Consider the following 14,100-nt stretch of genomic DNA (forward strand, 5'->3'; position numbering starts at 1 on the left):
ACCCATCAAAGTCCGACAACGGCTATCGAGGTGCGTGCACAGGGTATGGCGATGATTTGTGAGGCGGAAGAGACGCGAATTCGTGGGGCGGTGAGGGTGCTACACAGTGCGAGGTATGGGCGTCGAGTGCCAGTGTGATTGCAGGTGCGGTCGACGGCTTGTGACAGGCGCGGCTCCGGCTTGCTGGCTGGTACACGGCGGGGTGGTGGTTGAAGGGAATGGGACAGGCTAGGAGAGGGGCGAATTGCTAGCCTGGCGGTGTTGTAGGAGTGTCAGATAGGCAGAAGGCGTCGACGTGGGCAGAAGCACGTCGAAGACGCGATGCGATTGTTGCAGGCAGTTGCGACTGCGTCATCCCGGTACCCGTGCGCCCACCCCTGTCGCTGTGAATGTCCGACACCACATGTGGCAATCACGGACGAAGAGGCTCAATACACTACGACACTGCGTCGTTCGGCCATCTAGTCCTCCCGCGGCCGATGAGCCACGCCATCCGCCTCTGCCTGCTGCGTCTGCTATAAGACTCTCGTTTGTTGATCAACATCCTCATTGCGATAGTCCCATCACATCTCGCCATGGCGTCAGAACAAACTCCCGAAGCCAAAGAGCTTGCTCTTGTGGGCAAAGTCGAGATGCGCATTGCGCTGGCTAGCTCGGAGAAGAAGCTTGAGGACTTGCTCAAAGTCTATCTCTCTCCACTACTACTCAAACTCGGCTCAGATAGCGTTGCTGTGCGGAATAAGGTAAGCCTCACACTCTTTCGGCTGGTGGCTCGACATCGTCCATCTTGATCACCACTGATGGCGGTCGCTTCTTAGGTCATCTCCATCTGCCAACACATCAACACCCGCATAAAGTCACAGTACGCTTTCATCTTCGCCCGACAAAGTGTTGCACTGACATAGTATCACAGAGACATCAAGCTCCCTGTGAGTGCTCTTCTAAAGCAGTACAAAGAGAACCCCGACATCTCTCTCATACGGCATTTCGACATCCTTTATATTCAGCAAGGCATATCGCGGCTTACAGTCGCCGAACGACTGGAGCTTCTTCCCATTCTGCTGCAAGGCATCGCCAAAGACTTTGAAAAGTCGGAACAGCATGCTTCTCAGCTGTTGCATCTCATTCTACGTCTTCTGGTCCATTTCAAACTGCCCCTCCGCGGCAGCAAGGAAGACGATGAGCTGAGGTCAACTTTGGGCCTTTCCGATGATGATGCGGCCTTCCTCTCAAAATGGTTTGGAAAACTACTCATGTTAAGCATCGTGCGAGAGAGTAACCCTCAGGCTCAAGCCACGTTGCGTTGTCCGGGCTTATCTGTCGAAGACTACAAGTTCTTGACGCTCCAGGGCAAGCCAGATGCCTGGGATCCCACCTCTGATGCAGGCCTGAATTTGACTGAATCAAAAGCCTTAGTCACGCGCTTCATGGCAAGTGGGCTGTTCAAGGAAGATGAGAAGTTCTTGCCAGCACTATTCGCATCTGCAGATACCAACTCCCGGATATCCGAGGTTGGCGAGGACACTCTGAAACGTGTAATGCTGTCCAAGGACCTTGAACGACCAGAAGTTGTGGAAACTCTGTTCGAACTCTACTTTGGCTCGAGCTCGACGAATGGATCGTTGCCCGTAAAAACACCACTACAAATCAGGATACTAAGCGTCTTGTCAAGATCTGTCAGGTGCACTGCGTACCCACTGCAAATAGCGAGGCTCGTTGAAGAAGGCCTTCTCTCGCCGGAACTGAATGCGACAAACAAGACAGCAGGGAGAGAGGCTTCCAAGTTTCGCTCAGCCATCTTCTCACTAGTCAACTTCGTTGCACGTCGTGGACAGTCTTCCGACCTTTCCCAGGTTACCGAAAGTCTGGTAGGGAACTTGAGGGCCTTCATCCAAGATCAAGGTTGGCCAACTCCGGATCGTGACCAAGATATGGAGCTACGAGGATATGGCTATGAGACCATCGGACTGTTGGCGAAGGCTGCCCCCGAAAAGATACTCCTCGAACCGTCCCTGGACTTGTTAGAGTTCTTGTTTCGATCTCTCCGTGAGGATTCGGCAGGAAAGGACGTAGCTGTCAGTATAGAAGAAGCCTTATCTTCAGTACTCGGCGCCTTCTCGAAACCTTTCGATCCTTCTGTCATGCCCAGGTTCCGGCAGATACTACTTAGATACGCGTCTGTAGATCAACATAACACGCCAGCTTCAGATCGATTTACAAGAAGTACACGTTATGTTGCGACACGATTCGCAAACCGCTGTCTTCCGTACGAGGATGTGCTGGCGCGATGGATCGACATTCTCGCGGTTAGTGGAGGGGCTTCTGAAAGGCATGAGGTCATAGAGGAAGGACGACGTGGTCTTGATCCGTACTGGTTTAGAATGTCCAATACCCCACCCGGCGAACGTGAACAGAACACATTGGTCTTTCCGGACTTCGACAAGCTGGTCAACTTTATTATCGTTCAGCAAGGGCAGGACGAAGACGCCATGGATATCGACGAGTCAGAGGATGCTCTTGTGCAGATACAACACTTCTACCAGCAATACCCTGGAGCTCTACCGATCGTCATCAGCTTTTGTTCCAGCGTCGCGATGCAGTCTGCGCTACACGACAAAGAGATGGGTGAAGAAATTCCAGAAGATTGGGACAGGAAGCTTGATGCCCAGATGACTACGGACATGCGCGCTCGGCAAGCGTTCCGTGCATACGCGGCAGACAAAGCCCACGCTCGATCGCTCGCAGTAATATTACGAGCCAGTTTTGACAGACTCACAAAAGACGATGTTAGTGACATTGGCGACATTGGCACTTCTTTCGTGCGAATGTTATCTTTGTTACCGCAGCAGCATTGGGTTCAAGCCAACGTTGTCCGAGACTTCCGCGCTTTGCAGCCCTCTATCATAGCCAACAACGCTGGGCGGCGACTTGCCGCCGCCCACGCGTATGGCTTGCTAGCATCGCACGATAGCATTGATCAAGATGCTCTTCAGTCCGCCCAAGTAGTCTTCTTCGACAAGCTCAGCACTTGGAACTCGGCTGTCGGTGCTGATATCAATCAGATAAGCGGCATCATATTAGCACTCGGCTACTACTACAGCAGAGCGTTCTGGAGAAGTGGAGCAGCATCTGCAACGATAACTGATGACCATCCGATTCAACAATTGTTACAATCAGTAGTAGAGATCATGAAGGACTCTCGGGACGCGACTTTGAAGGGTGCAGCCTTCTCTTGCATCGACCAACTCAGTCTGTTCTACGTCATCACCCCCTCGTTGCTGTCCAAGTACGCAAAGGTCGATAACATTGCGCAACAAATATATGATTCCGCCAAGACAGGCACGACCAGTGCCATCATGGCTTTAGGCCATCTATCCATGATCACAGAGGAGACTGGAGCCGAGGCTGAGGAAGCTATAGAATACAAGGCCATCGGAGACAAGCTATATGAACTACATGAGGTTCGTCAGCCGGAAGTACACTTTTCAGTTGGTGAAGCTCTGAGCTGCTTTGCCAGCGGCTGGGATTCGAAGGCTCTGACTTCCGAGCTCGACATTCTACATCCCAATCAACCGCAAGACCCGTGGGATGCGCCCCTACAGACACCATCTGGACCCAAACGTGAGAAGACGCTTGGAGCAGTTTTGGAGAAGACGTTGAAGGGTTGCGTGCAGACCAAACCCTCATTGAAGAAAGCTTCTGTAATATGGTTACTTTGTCTCCTACAGTACTGTGGTCACAAGCCCGAGATGCAGGGTTACCTTGGCCAATGCCAGGTAGCGTTCAAAAATTGCCTCTCAGATCGCGATGAGGTTGTTCAGGAGGCAGCTTCGCGAGGACTGGGCTTGGTGTATGAGAAAGGTGACCGCCAACTCAAAGATGACCTTGTCCGCGATCTAGTGGGCTCTTTCTCGGACAATAAGTCCAAGATGTCTGGTACTGTTACGGACGATACTCAGCTTTTCGAGCCTGGTGCGCTGCCCACTGGAGACGGGTCCATCACGACTTACAAGGATATTCTGAACCTGGCAGCTGAGGTTGGGGACTCAAGTTTGGTATACCGTTTCATGTCAATGGCATCGAATAATTCCATCTGGTCAAGCAGAGCCGCTTTTGGTCGCTTTGGCCTGAGTAACATCTTCTCCGATTCAAGTGTCGACGGATATCTGGCCCAAAACCCCAAGCTTTACCCGAAGCTCTATCGATATCGGTATGTTCGCTAACCCAGCAGATACATGCTGAACGTTTCGACGACATCATGTTCTAACATGGACTTAGGTTCGATCCGAACACGAATGTGCAACGCTCGATGAACGACATTTGGAATGCGCTCGTCAAGGATTCCTCGGCGACCATCGACAAACACTTTGATGCAATAATGGATGATCTGCTAGTCAGCATACTCACGAAGGAGTGGCGCGTTCGTCAGGCTTCTTGCGCAGCTATCGCGGACCTCGTACAAGGACGAAGCATTGAAAAGGTAAGAAAATCACAGTACAACACCGGGAAGCATACTGATAACTTCGCATAGTACGAGAAATACCTTGACGCGATCTGGGGAAAGACCTTCAAGGTTCTCGATGACATCAAGGAAACCGTTCGCGTCGCAGCAGCATCTCTCGCCCGTGTCCTCACTGGCATACTCACGCGTTCTCTCGAAGCCGGTGATGCGTCAAACAAATCCGCAACCATACAGCTCGAACGTGTCATACCCTTCCTCTTCTCCACCAGTGGCTTGGAGTCTTCGGCTGAAGAAGTCCGTCTCTTCTCAGTGCACACGTTGCTCCAGATCGTCAAGAAGAGCAACGCCAAAACACTCAATCCACACGTTCCAGAGCTTGTGGAACGTCTGCTCGGACTTCTCAGCAGCTTAGAGCCTGAAGCCGTCAACTACGTGCATCTAAACGCCAGCAAGTACAACCTCACGGAGCAAAAGATAGACGACATGCGACTTGCAAGCGTGCGGTCATCACCATTGACCGAATCTGTGGAGCGCTGCCTTGACCTTGCAGATGCAGACACTATGGCTGCTCTTGTACCCCGTATCGAGGCTGCGATGAAGAGCGCAGTTGGATTGCCGTCAAAGGTTGGATGTTCGAGAGTTCTGGTCACTCTCGCTACACGACATCGCTTCCTGTTCAGCCCATACGCCGACGGCTTCCTCAAGTTGATCCAGAAGCAGATACACGACCGCAATGAGACCGTCAGCTCCTCGTATGCGGCTGCAGCTGGCTATCTTGCACGCCTCGCTTCAGATAAGCAGATCATTGCCACCGTCACCTTCGTACACAAGCTGTACTTTGAGTCTGAGGAAAACAGCGACAGGAACCGCCTACTCGCCGCGGATATTATGCGTGCCATCTCATCATACGCTACCGACCGTTTCACATCGTTCGCATCAGACCTGCTTCCATTCATCTTCCTGGCTAAGCACGACTCGGAAGAGCAAGTTCGCAAGAGCTTCACAGAGACATGGGATGATCATGTTGCAGGTTCCCGCACCGTCTCTCTTTACCTCAAAGAAATTCTCGCTCTCTCTGAAACCCATCTAGAAAGCAGACAGTGGGCCATCAAACACACAGCCGCCAAGACCATCGCTGACTGTGTCTTGCAAATCACCAACGCCGTCGGTAGCGAGAAGATCGAGCCCGTTACTGCGAAGGTCATCTGGCCTGTACTAGACAAGGCTCTTAGTGGCAAGAGCTGGGAAGGGAAAGAAGTTGTGCTAGAAGCTTTCGTACGGTTCGTAGAACGCTCGGAATTGTATTGGCAGGCTGAAGAGAACAAGGACGTGGCCAAGCAGTTGGAGAAGGTTGCGACAAGGGAGAGTAAGAGACAGGAAGGCAAGAACGAGAAGGTTGTTGCTGGGGTGTTGGAGAAGCTCAAAGGGCACTTGAGCATGTAGGACATGGTCGACGCTCCATAAATGGGACTATTGATCGTCTTTAGACTTCACGTGTATTCATAGCAGAATAGTAGACTCTGAACATTGGCTTTTTCGATCCTTGATGTCATGTCACGTTGCATCGAGCTGTACATTTTGGTGATCTTTCCGTCCTAGCTGCTCGAAGCCTGAGAGCTTCACTAGGGATAGCACTTTCTCTTGGACTCTTTCTCACTCGGGGTACCGTCCTTCACTCCAAGCATCAGACATTGTCTCACAATCATCGGAATTCAATGCGGTATCAGCACAACATCCCACTACTTACGTACGAGAGACGGAAATCATGCATCACAACCCATGATCTATAAACTGCCCTCTTCCCTCGCTTCCATCAGCCGAGGCGCAGCTCATCGCCTCCACTTGGCCGCCTGATCTCGACCCGCAGCATCAGGCGTTCATTCTCCGCGAGATACCCAATTTCCAGCCCTATGTGCCGGGCTCCATCTTCGTACTAGCCCTGCAAGAAACGATCTGCAAGCACGAGGCACAGTCCATAGAATGACGATGGAGCGATTTCCATGCAAGCATAACGATTGAGTTCCAACGGCAGATTTAATAGTCTTCCAGCTTGCATGCACATGGAGGAGGCTATGTGATTGATGTGCATGACGCCCATCGCCCTGTTATGATTGTTGATCGCAGGTTGACATGACAAGCGTGGAGTTTATACACAGGCCTGTTGCAGCGGTCTTCTCCGTTTAGATTGTCCGGGCAGGTATGCAAGAAAAGTCTCCGGGCATGTAGCCATATCCGAAGGTTCTCATCCGAACCCTGGAGAGTTGGTTTCCAATCCAATACCACACTACTACGCCGTGCCTCATTCGCGAAGGGACCAACGGCCTACGAGGCGTGGTAATCACCACATCCATCGCCCCTCAGCCATGGACTTGGGAATCCGTTTAAGCGCGTCTGACACATCCAAGGCCTTCGCTCTGGTCTTCTGTGCCGCAACGCCGCTGGGGATGAAAGCACACCGATGATCTTTTTGCGGCACGACTTCTTATGAGTCAGAGCAAGCGCGCTGGAGCGCGTACGGCGTAGACCGCCTCTCTGCTATTTCTGAGCCGGCCGTGTGGAATGGGCAGGTGCCGCTGGGGATGTGGCTTGTCTTGTTCGAAAGCGAAAGGAAAGATTATGCGCAAGAGACGCGGCTCGGCGCTGTTCCGGCGGTATATCCAGTCGCGTCGCGTATGGAAGGATTCATTGACACGAGGGGTCACGAAACCGACCTCAGTATCTGAAAGCACGGAATTGGGAAAATGGAAAGTAGGCGTGAGAGCATGGTTAGCGGCGTGCTGCTCCGCGAGGGATTGCTGCTACCTTTCTGATCATCAACGTTGCTCCCGTGTGGCTAGTGTATGTGTGCCCTGATCTATTTGCACGCGCAGCACCCACTTACCTCATCAACAAGAAACACCTACTCTCCAACTTACCTCCACCGTCTCAACTCCAACCTCCAAATACCACCCTAGCAAAACTCAATAGCTCCATCCGCAACCTCATCCGCATCCCCATTCCTGCTCACATTCACATGATCAAACGTGAGCAATCGGCGACCCCAAGCCCACCTAGCGCCACCCGTCTCCACAGCCCTGGTTAAGCGCCCACCCCACCCCTGTGCCATCCCTGCGCACCCCATCTCGTCCTTTTCACTGGCCAACTCGCCATACCGAGCTAGAAGAAGCGGGAAGGTTACGCAGCCTTGGGAAACTTTGGGCCTGAGCTTTCTTTGCTTGCTTTTTTCCCTCATGACATGGCATGGTAGCTGTGTTGCATACCTACGCGGCAAACGGGTAGCGTACCGTGCGCCCTTTTCCGCCCTGTTTAGTTGCGCAGCACCACAAGAACACTGGGGGCGAATATTGACATGTCCGTCAGCATACATGTATAATTGGCGAGGTGGTTTGCATGCTCCTGCCGAGGCAAAAAAGAACAAAAGAAAAATATTGAAAGGTGAAAGGTCATGGCCTGTTACGTCGAGAGTGGCTAACGTCCAGTGGAGGTTGATTGGGCAGACTAAGCGCATATAGATTGCCATGCGTTATCTGGGGAAATATTGGCTTCTTACGGCGGGTATGCGTGTCCGCGTCACAAGGCGGTCTGCCAAAACAGCAAATGGCAGACCGACTACCAGAGGAGGCTCATTCGATTGATTTCCTCTCCCTCACCGGCCGGCGTGGCCGAGCGGTGTGTGGTTCTATGTGTAGGGATCTTGTGTAGTATACCTTCGCATACCCCATCGTAGTTAGTTCCGCCGCGAAAATCAATCGAGGTCAACGTATGGTATTGTGCACAAGAGGACATAGTTTGAATAGTAGCTTATCATGTTTCATTTCTCTCGCTCTCTTTCTCTCTCTGGACTAGTACTGATACTGCAACTACTTGGGAAACCTGGAACTACAAGTGGAGAAGCCACTCATCTGACCTCGCTAGCTTCCCCAAGGTGAATCGAGTACGGCGGCAAGGGCTATTGTTTTTGTGTCTTTTACCGCCCACCCTATCACCACAAGGGCGCGTTCCAGATGTCCACACACCTGCAGTACCAGTAAAACCTGCATGCAACGCACCCACATGGCAACTGGGAAACCTTGCATGCGTGCGCGCGCGCGCGCGTGCATCGCCCTTTCGTTCTCCTCTCTCGAGTAGATTGAAGAAGTAATCTCCGTACTCGCTTAGCCAATCAAACAGTGCCGGCGCATTCCCGCCCGCTGTATATTGGTATCCGCTAGTAAAATGTGGTAAAATGTAATGGTGAAGCCCCAACGCCGAAGACATGTTTTCCGCCGTGACAGGGTCGTGAGAGGGAAGCGACGTGGCCATAACATCGCTCCCTATTGGTGTGGGGTAGTAAACATAGGAAAAGTGGGGGAGGTGTTCATGGTGTGATGAGTTGGTATGTCGCGGTCGTGATTGATGTTTGATGATGATTGTTGAAGGTAATGGTTGCGATCGGATCGCCTGGACCCGAGGTATTAGTTGAAGTGGCCGGGTTGGATGGTTGTAAGTCGTGTATAATGTAAAATGGTAGACGTCTGACGAATGGGAATTCAAAGCGTTACAGTATGCACCAGGGCAGAGCTTGAAAGAGTATCGTGGTGTAGCACTAGACGGGTGCCCACGCTGAGGCCGGTTCAAGAAGCGGTAGTTTGCGCACCGACGGTGCATCTCTACTCGACCTTCCTCCTCTTGCCGCGGGGTGCGGGGTCAATTTGCGGAAACTGCGGAGCTTTCGCGTCAACTGGTGTGCGACTATATGTCACTGTCCGTGTAACGACTTCACGCACGCTAACACGTCTTGACCGGCCAGTCTTCTTATCCGCATCCCAGGTTTTGGGGGAGGAGACGGCAGAAAATGGTGATTGGATGGACTTTGCGCTTGCTGGTGACCGTACTGCAGCGGGCGAATAGGGTGATTGGGGGATGTAAAGGCGGGGTGTCCGCGCTGAATGGGGCCGCGTGAAGGGTGATGGTGGTGGGATAGTGACGGTCTGGAGCTTGGTTGGTGGTGCAGACATTGGTGGTTCGTCCTTGGTGGTGTCGCACCTGCTGCAGCTGCTGGATCTTGAAGTTGCTGGCGAGTCCTTGTCCTTGTCTACTGGGGCTGATGTCGATGTGAAGGACGCACTGGAGGCCGATGATGTTACTGAGGTGGGGCGACTGTCACCGAAGACGAACTTGGAGCTGGTACCAGTGGACATTGGGCTTGATAGAACAGGTGACAAGTTCTTGAGGAATTCCAGGTAGGCTGTTGGTGGCGTGATTGGTGTCTTGAGATCCGAATCCTCCCGCTTGATGTTGGCAAAGATGGGAGTGGTTGCTGAGGTTATCATGGGCGACCTGAGTTCCGAGGGATAGGTGGCAGACATGGGCGTCTTGAGCGTAGACAGCGTAGGCTTGGAGTCGGTGGCAGCCATCGTGTTGAATATACCGTGGTGGTGAACGAATGACTTGGATCCTGGTCGGTATTACTGCAAGCTGTGCTATGCCTTCTTCCACAGCAAAGTGGAGGAGTGAGAGAGCGAGGCAGGCAGACAGGTACCGTTTGGCGCCTGGGGACAAGAGTGTTTATTGTATGTACTATGACACTAGCTTGGCGCGGATGCGCTGTTGTTGTTGGCCGCTGTATGGGTCGTGTCCGGTTATTTTGGGCGCGAAGCGTCCCAGCGTTCTCTAAGCGCCGAGGACTAGGATATGCAGCCCCGTGCACTGGCGAACACCTCCACAGGGATTCGATTCGCTGCCCAACGCTGAAACAAGATGTGTGATTTGTTCAGCCCCTGCAGGTCTCGAGACTCTGACCGGCCTGAAAGCGCGCCTGATTCGCCGCGTAGCTTTCGGGTGTGTGATGTGCGGTGTCGATGTGCGGGAGGCAAGCTCGTAATCTGAAGCTGAACGTGGCGACCTTGTAGTTTGCCCGGTAAGAGAATCTGAGACGAGCTGATGAGACGTTGGCGTCAGATCAAGGCAAAGTAGCAAGCAAAGGGAATGTGCCTCATGAGCGATGTTGCTGGAAATAGATTGAAGCTGTGTGCAAGCTGTGCATCTCATCTCGTGGGAGCATTAGACGATTTTATGTCTTGCTTGCAGCCGCTGTCTATGTCTATGTTGCTTCGGAGGGCGCGCGCGCTTCCGTCTCATGCCATCTGCCACCTTTCTTACGTACCATACACCTGACTCTGGTTCGCCGTTGAAACATCACTACCAGCGCTTACACATGGGCCTTCCCGTGAATTGCGTATGCCTATCACGTTGCCTACATCAACGTCTCGACTGCTTCATGGCCGTGTGCTCGGCGACCCGCCCGTCTAATCTCTGTTACACTGTACATAGCTACCTGGCCAATTACCGTCTCCTGCTGTATACCATCTGAAGCCACGCGCGAGCGCTGCGACCGTGTGGCCTCGAAGCATACTCAGCTATGCCGTGTACCAACAAGGGTAGTAAGTTGGTCTTTGGGCGGCCTGGGTGGATCAACCTACGAGGGCCTGCAGGTGGCTGTTCTGGTGTATCTCATCCTCTCTAATAGGGCTTACTGCATCGCCAACCGTGATGGTGGGGTTCTGCCTAAGAGGGGATGGCACATTGTCCCAGGGTACATGACAGGTATGCTCTCCAAAGTATACGCGACCATCAAAGCGTCGTGTCTTGGAAAGCGTTACAAAGGGTTCCTGGTTTCTTTCGGCGGTTTGTTGGTCAATGCAGACCATTTGGCATCTGCGACACGCTCCCAGCATCTCAAAGTACTGATGGCCAATCTGGAGGTAGCGCCAGTCGTCTTCCGCATACGGGTCTTCCAGCCCAGGCGGGTACGCTGGGTTCTCCGCAACCACAATGTTGGCTCTGAATACCTCTGCTTGCGCCGCTTTACCGCCCTCTGCCTTGATCAATTCATTAAGGCGGTTGAGGCTCGATCGTGATATAGTAAGGATAGGACTCTCATTTGCTAATAAGATTGGCTTCGAAACGCACGCGCCGGGCGTAATGGGAACCGTTTCTGGGAAGGCGCCGGGTACTCGCATAGCGCCCGCCTTCTGGTACTTCTGCAGATGCGCTTTGGAGTGTCTTGAGGTGGCGCTCCCATTGCTAGCAGCAGGGAAGCGTGCAAGGTGACAGGCCACCCCAAGAGCCCGCGTAAAGAATGCCGATACTTCGCTCGACCTATAGGTCTTCGCTTCGATAGAATCTCCGCAGACCTTAGCTCTTGCGTCTTTGTATACACCTCCGTCCGTGAACATTCGTGGATCGGCGGAGAGAGGCACGGTGATCTCATGCATATTCGTTGTATTCTGCAGAGCGCCTACTAAGCTCACCCGTAGAAGTCCTTTCTCGAGGTCGATACTGGGACGTATGAGAGCCATCTTTGGGTAGCGCTTTTGACTCAGTGCGGCTCCGGTGCCCTGATGAACCAAACACCACTCGCGATCCCACGCAAGACCCTCCGGGCGCACCTCCCATGCACTATCGGGCGGTACGCTGAACCCCGCACAACTCTTGATAGGGTAGACAGATAGGCTCTCCACGTGCAAGCGACTTTGAGTTGGTGGCTCTACAGCAGCAGACATCATTGGAGACGTGTCCACCAGCTGGCGTTCCTGAACGAAGAATTCGCGCACGAAGCCAACAAACTTGTCCACATCCGATAGGGTACTCATTGCTCCAAAGCTGACGCGTATCATGCCGGTCGGTTTCGCACGCAGGATATCATTATCGTTACCGCACCGCTGCCCGGCAGAAAAGTTCTCTCGCATCTCCCAGGGTGCTAATCCTAGCGATGAGGCAACACCACCAGGATTGCAGAGTCCGCCGGTTCTGAGTTGGATGTTCTTGATTGCAGCCAACTTCTCCACCTCTGCATTGCTCACCCAGCCTCCGCATTGGCTGCGAAGATTGAATGCAACAACTGGGCCCTGGGTAAGCGAATCTCCGTAGTTGGAGGCTGGGTCTTTGTATACGTGGCAGACGTCTTCGCCATTCCCGTGCCGTAATGACGAAATCCTCTCGTACAGCTGCCGGGCGAGATAGGTGGTATGGCTCGAAATCCTGTCCAATGAGGTGTAGAGCTCCTTATGGATGGCCATCGCGCTATCAAGCGCCATGATACTATGTATCGGAAGAGTGCCGTCTTCCAATCTTTCATGTAATGCGTCCGCCTTCTTAGCGTGCCATTGCTCTTTCAAACACACGACCATTTCGACTGTGCCGCCACCGAAGTAGCGTCGCTTGTCGAAAACCGATGCTGATGCTTGCCTGACTATCAGTGCGCCAAGATCGGGAAAGCCAAATATCTTGTACAGGCTCAATACCGTAAAGTCGGGGGCCTCGTCAGGATTCCCGAGGTCAAGAGGCGATGTTGAGACAAGTGCCGCAGCATCCAACAGGGTGTATACATCCTTTCTTTTGCCCGTTCGCATGCGGTGTGGCCAGTCTAATGGCAGGCGACGCCCGTTCATGTTGGACTGCGCGGGATACGCAAACAGCTGTGCCGAACCAACTCCAGTGTCTTGACCGTCTATCCAGTCGTTGACCTCGCCATCCGAAGCGAAGCATGTATGCTCCTTCGCTGCCTCGCGTACCCCTATCAGACTCGTATGCGCGTCCCTGTGATAACCATACCAGAATCCCTTGTCTTGGTCCCGGAATGCATCCATGACCAGCTTGATCCCAGCAGTAGCGTTGGCGACAAAGACGACGTCAAACTCTTGGGGGTCGGCGTTGAACATTTGTAAGAGGCGCAGTCGCACATCTTCGATTCGCCGCGTCGTCAGTTGGGAGGCATTGGAGGCGGAATGGGGGTTGCCGTAGAGGTTCGCGATCATGTCGGCAGAGAAGCGCTCGATCAGCGATTTGGAGTAGAGCGTGGTGCCGGCATGGTCCAGGTAGGTCGTGTCTGATAAGTAAGCATATGCCCAAGAAAGCATTCTACAGACTTACCCTGCAGCATAGGATACTCCTTGGCGCGCAGCTCTTCGATGGCATTGTTGTAGCTTACATGTGGTGCCTCGTCCATGGTGCTTGGTGTGTTGCGTCGTATGGGACACGCGAGACTCGTCAGCCGTATCCGCCTGGAGAGTAGAGAGAGGTAGGAGAGTTTGCAAAGAAACCCATTTGGTCGCAAGCAGGCGTTGTGTTTGCGAAAGTGGGGGACACGCGATGGCGAACGGTCGAGTCGTGACCTTGGACCCGAAAGACTGGAGATACGCGGCCGGTTCCGATCGCTCTGAGAACGCCATCACATGAGCCATCGACACTCACATCCACGTCTCAAAGCAAAGCTTAGCCATCTCTCTTTAGTCATCAGCTGCAATTTCGACGGGATGCAGTACTGCAATACGGCCGTCTGATATGAATGTCTGTCCCTGTAACCTTTCTCAGCTCAAACCTCCATCCAGCACAAACTATCTTCAGAGCTTTGTCGAGCCGCGCATCTTCTCTCGCGCTTTGGCGAAGCATACACAAGATACTGCAAAGAAAGCGGTCTGATGCGATCTTCTTTTGCTTTTCTCTTTGCTCGCAGCTCTGCTGCAGCCCCCGACAGTTGACACGGGGAGCCGTACGACTTGCGCGCCCTCAGGAATGCGACACACACAGGATCATCGGACGTCAGGCAATGCATCAGCTGTGGATTCGTATGCGATCATCTTCATGCCAGCACCACG

The 14,100-nt window shown here is 53.0% G+C and overlaps 3 protein-coding genes across 3 annotated transcripts; 1 reads left to right on the top strand and 2 right to left on the bottom strand.

Moving 5' to 3' along the window:
- The first annotated feature begins 423 nt into the window (after positions 1–423).
- On the top strand, positions 424–6,150 carry BKA58DRAFT_364822 (proteasome stabiliser-domain-containing protein). Its single transcript, XM_046168859.1, has 5 exons — positions 424–743; positions 819–862; positions 914–4,210; positions 4,279–4,480; positions 4,532–6,150. The coding sequence occupies exons 1-5, from the start codon at positions 576–578 to the stop codon at positions 5,903–5,905; spliced, it is 5,085 nt and encodes a 1,694-aa protein (XP_046023673.1). The 5' UTR covers positions 424–575; the 3' UTR covers positions 5,906–6,150.
- Positions 6,151–9,111: 2,961 nt separating this feature from the next.
- Positions 9,112–9,858, bottom strand: BKA58DRAFT_442014 (uncharacterized protein; the record flags this gene model as incomplete). Its single annotated transcript, XM_046173872.1, has 1 exon — positions 9,112–9,858. The coding sequence occupies one exon, from the start codon at positions 9,856–9,858 to the stop codon at positions 9,112–9,114; it is 747 nt and encodes a 248-aa protein (XP_046023674.1).
- Positions 9,859–10,474: 616 nt separating this feature from the next.
- On the bottom strand, positions 10,475–13,598 carry BKA58DRAFT_430836 (pyridoxal phosphate-dependent transferase). The gene is made up of 2 exons (XM_046173075.1): positions 13,376–13,598; positions 10,475–13,331 (listed from the first exon to the last, which is right to left on the bottom strand). Exons 1-2 carry the CDS (start codon positions 13,449–13,451, stop codon positions 10,915–10,917), a joined length of 2,493 nt encoding a protein of 830 aa, XP_046023675.1. The 5' UTR covers positions 13,452–13,598; the 3' UTR covers positions 10,475–10,914.
- Between the last annotated feature and the right edge of the window lie 502 nt (positions 13,599–14,100).

The sequence above is a fragment of the Alternaria rosae genome, assembly GCF_020736505.1.
Source record: "Alternaria rosae strain MPI-PUGE-AT-0040 chromosome Unknown BKA58scaffold_7, whole genome shotgun sequence".
Lineage (NCBI taxonomy): Eukaryota > Fungi > Ascomycota > Dothideomycetes > Pleosporales > Pleosporaceae > Alternaria > Alternaria rosae.

Coding starts and splice junctions, on each gene's coding strand:
- BKA58DRAFT_364822 (XM_046168859.1), top strand. CDS start 576: ATGGCGTCAGAACAAACTCCCGAAGCCAAAGAGCTTGCTCTTGTGGGC. Junction 744..818: donor GCGTTGCTGTGCGGAATAAG/GTAAGCCTCACA, acceptor GTCGCTTCTTAG/GTCATCTCCATCTGCCAACA. Junction 863..913: donor AACACCCGCATAAAGTCACA/GTACGCTTTCAT, acceptor ATAGTATCACAG/AGACATCAAGCTCCCTGTGA.
- BKA58DRAFT_430836 (XM_046173075.1), bottom strand. CDS start 13,451: ATGGACGAGGCACCACATGTAAGCTACAACAATGCCATCGAAGAGCTG. Junction 13,332..13,375: donor GGAGTATCCTATGCTGCAGG/GTAAGTCTGTAG, acceptor CTTACTTATCAG/ACACGACCTACCTGGACCAT.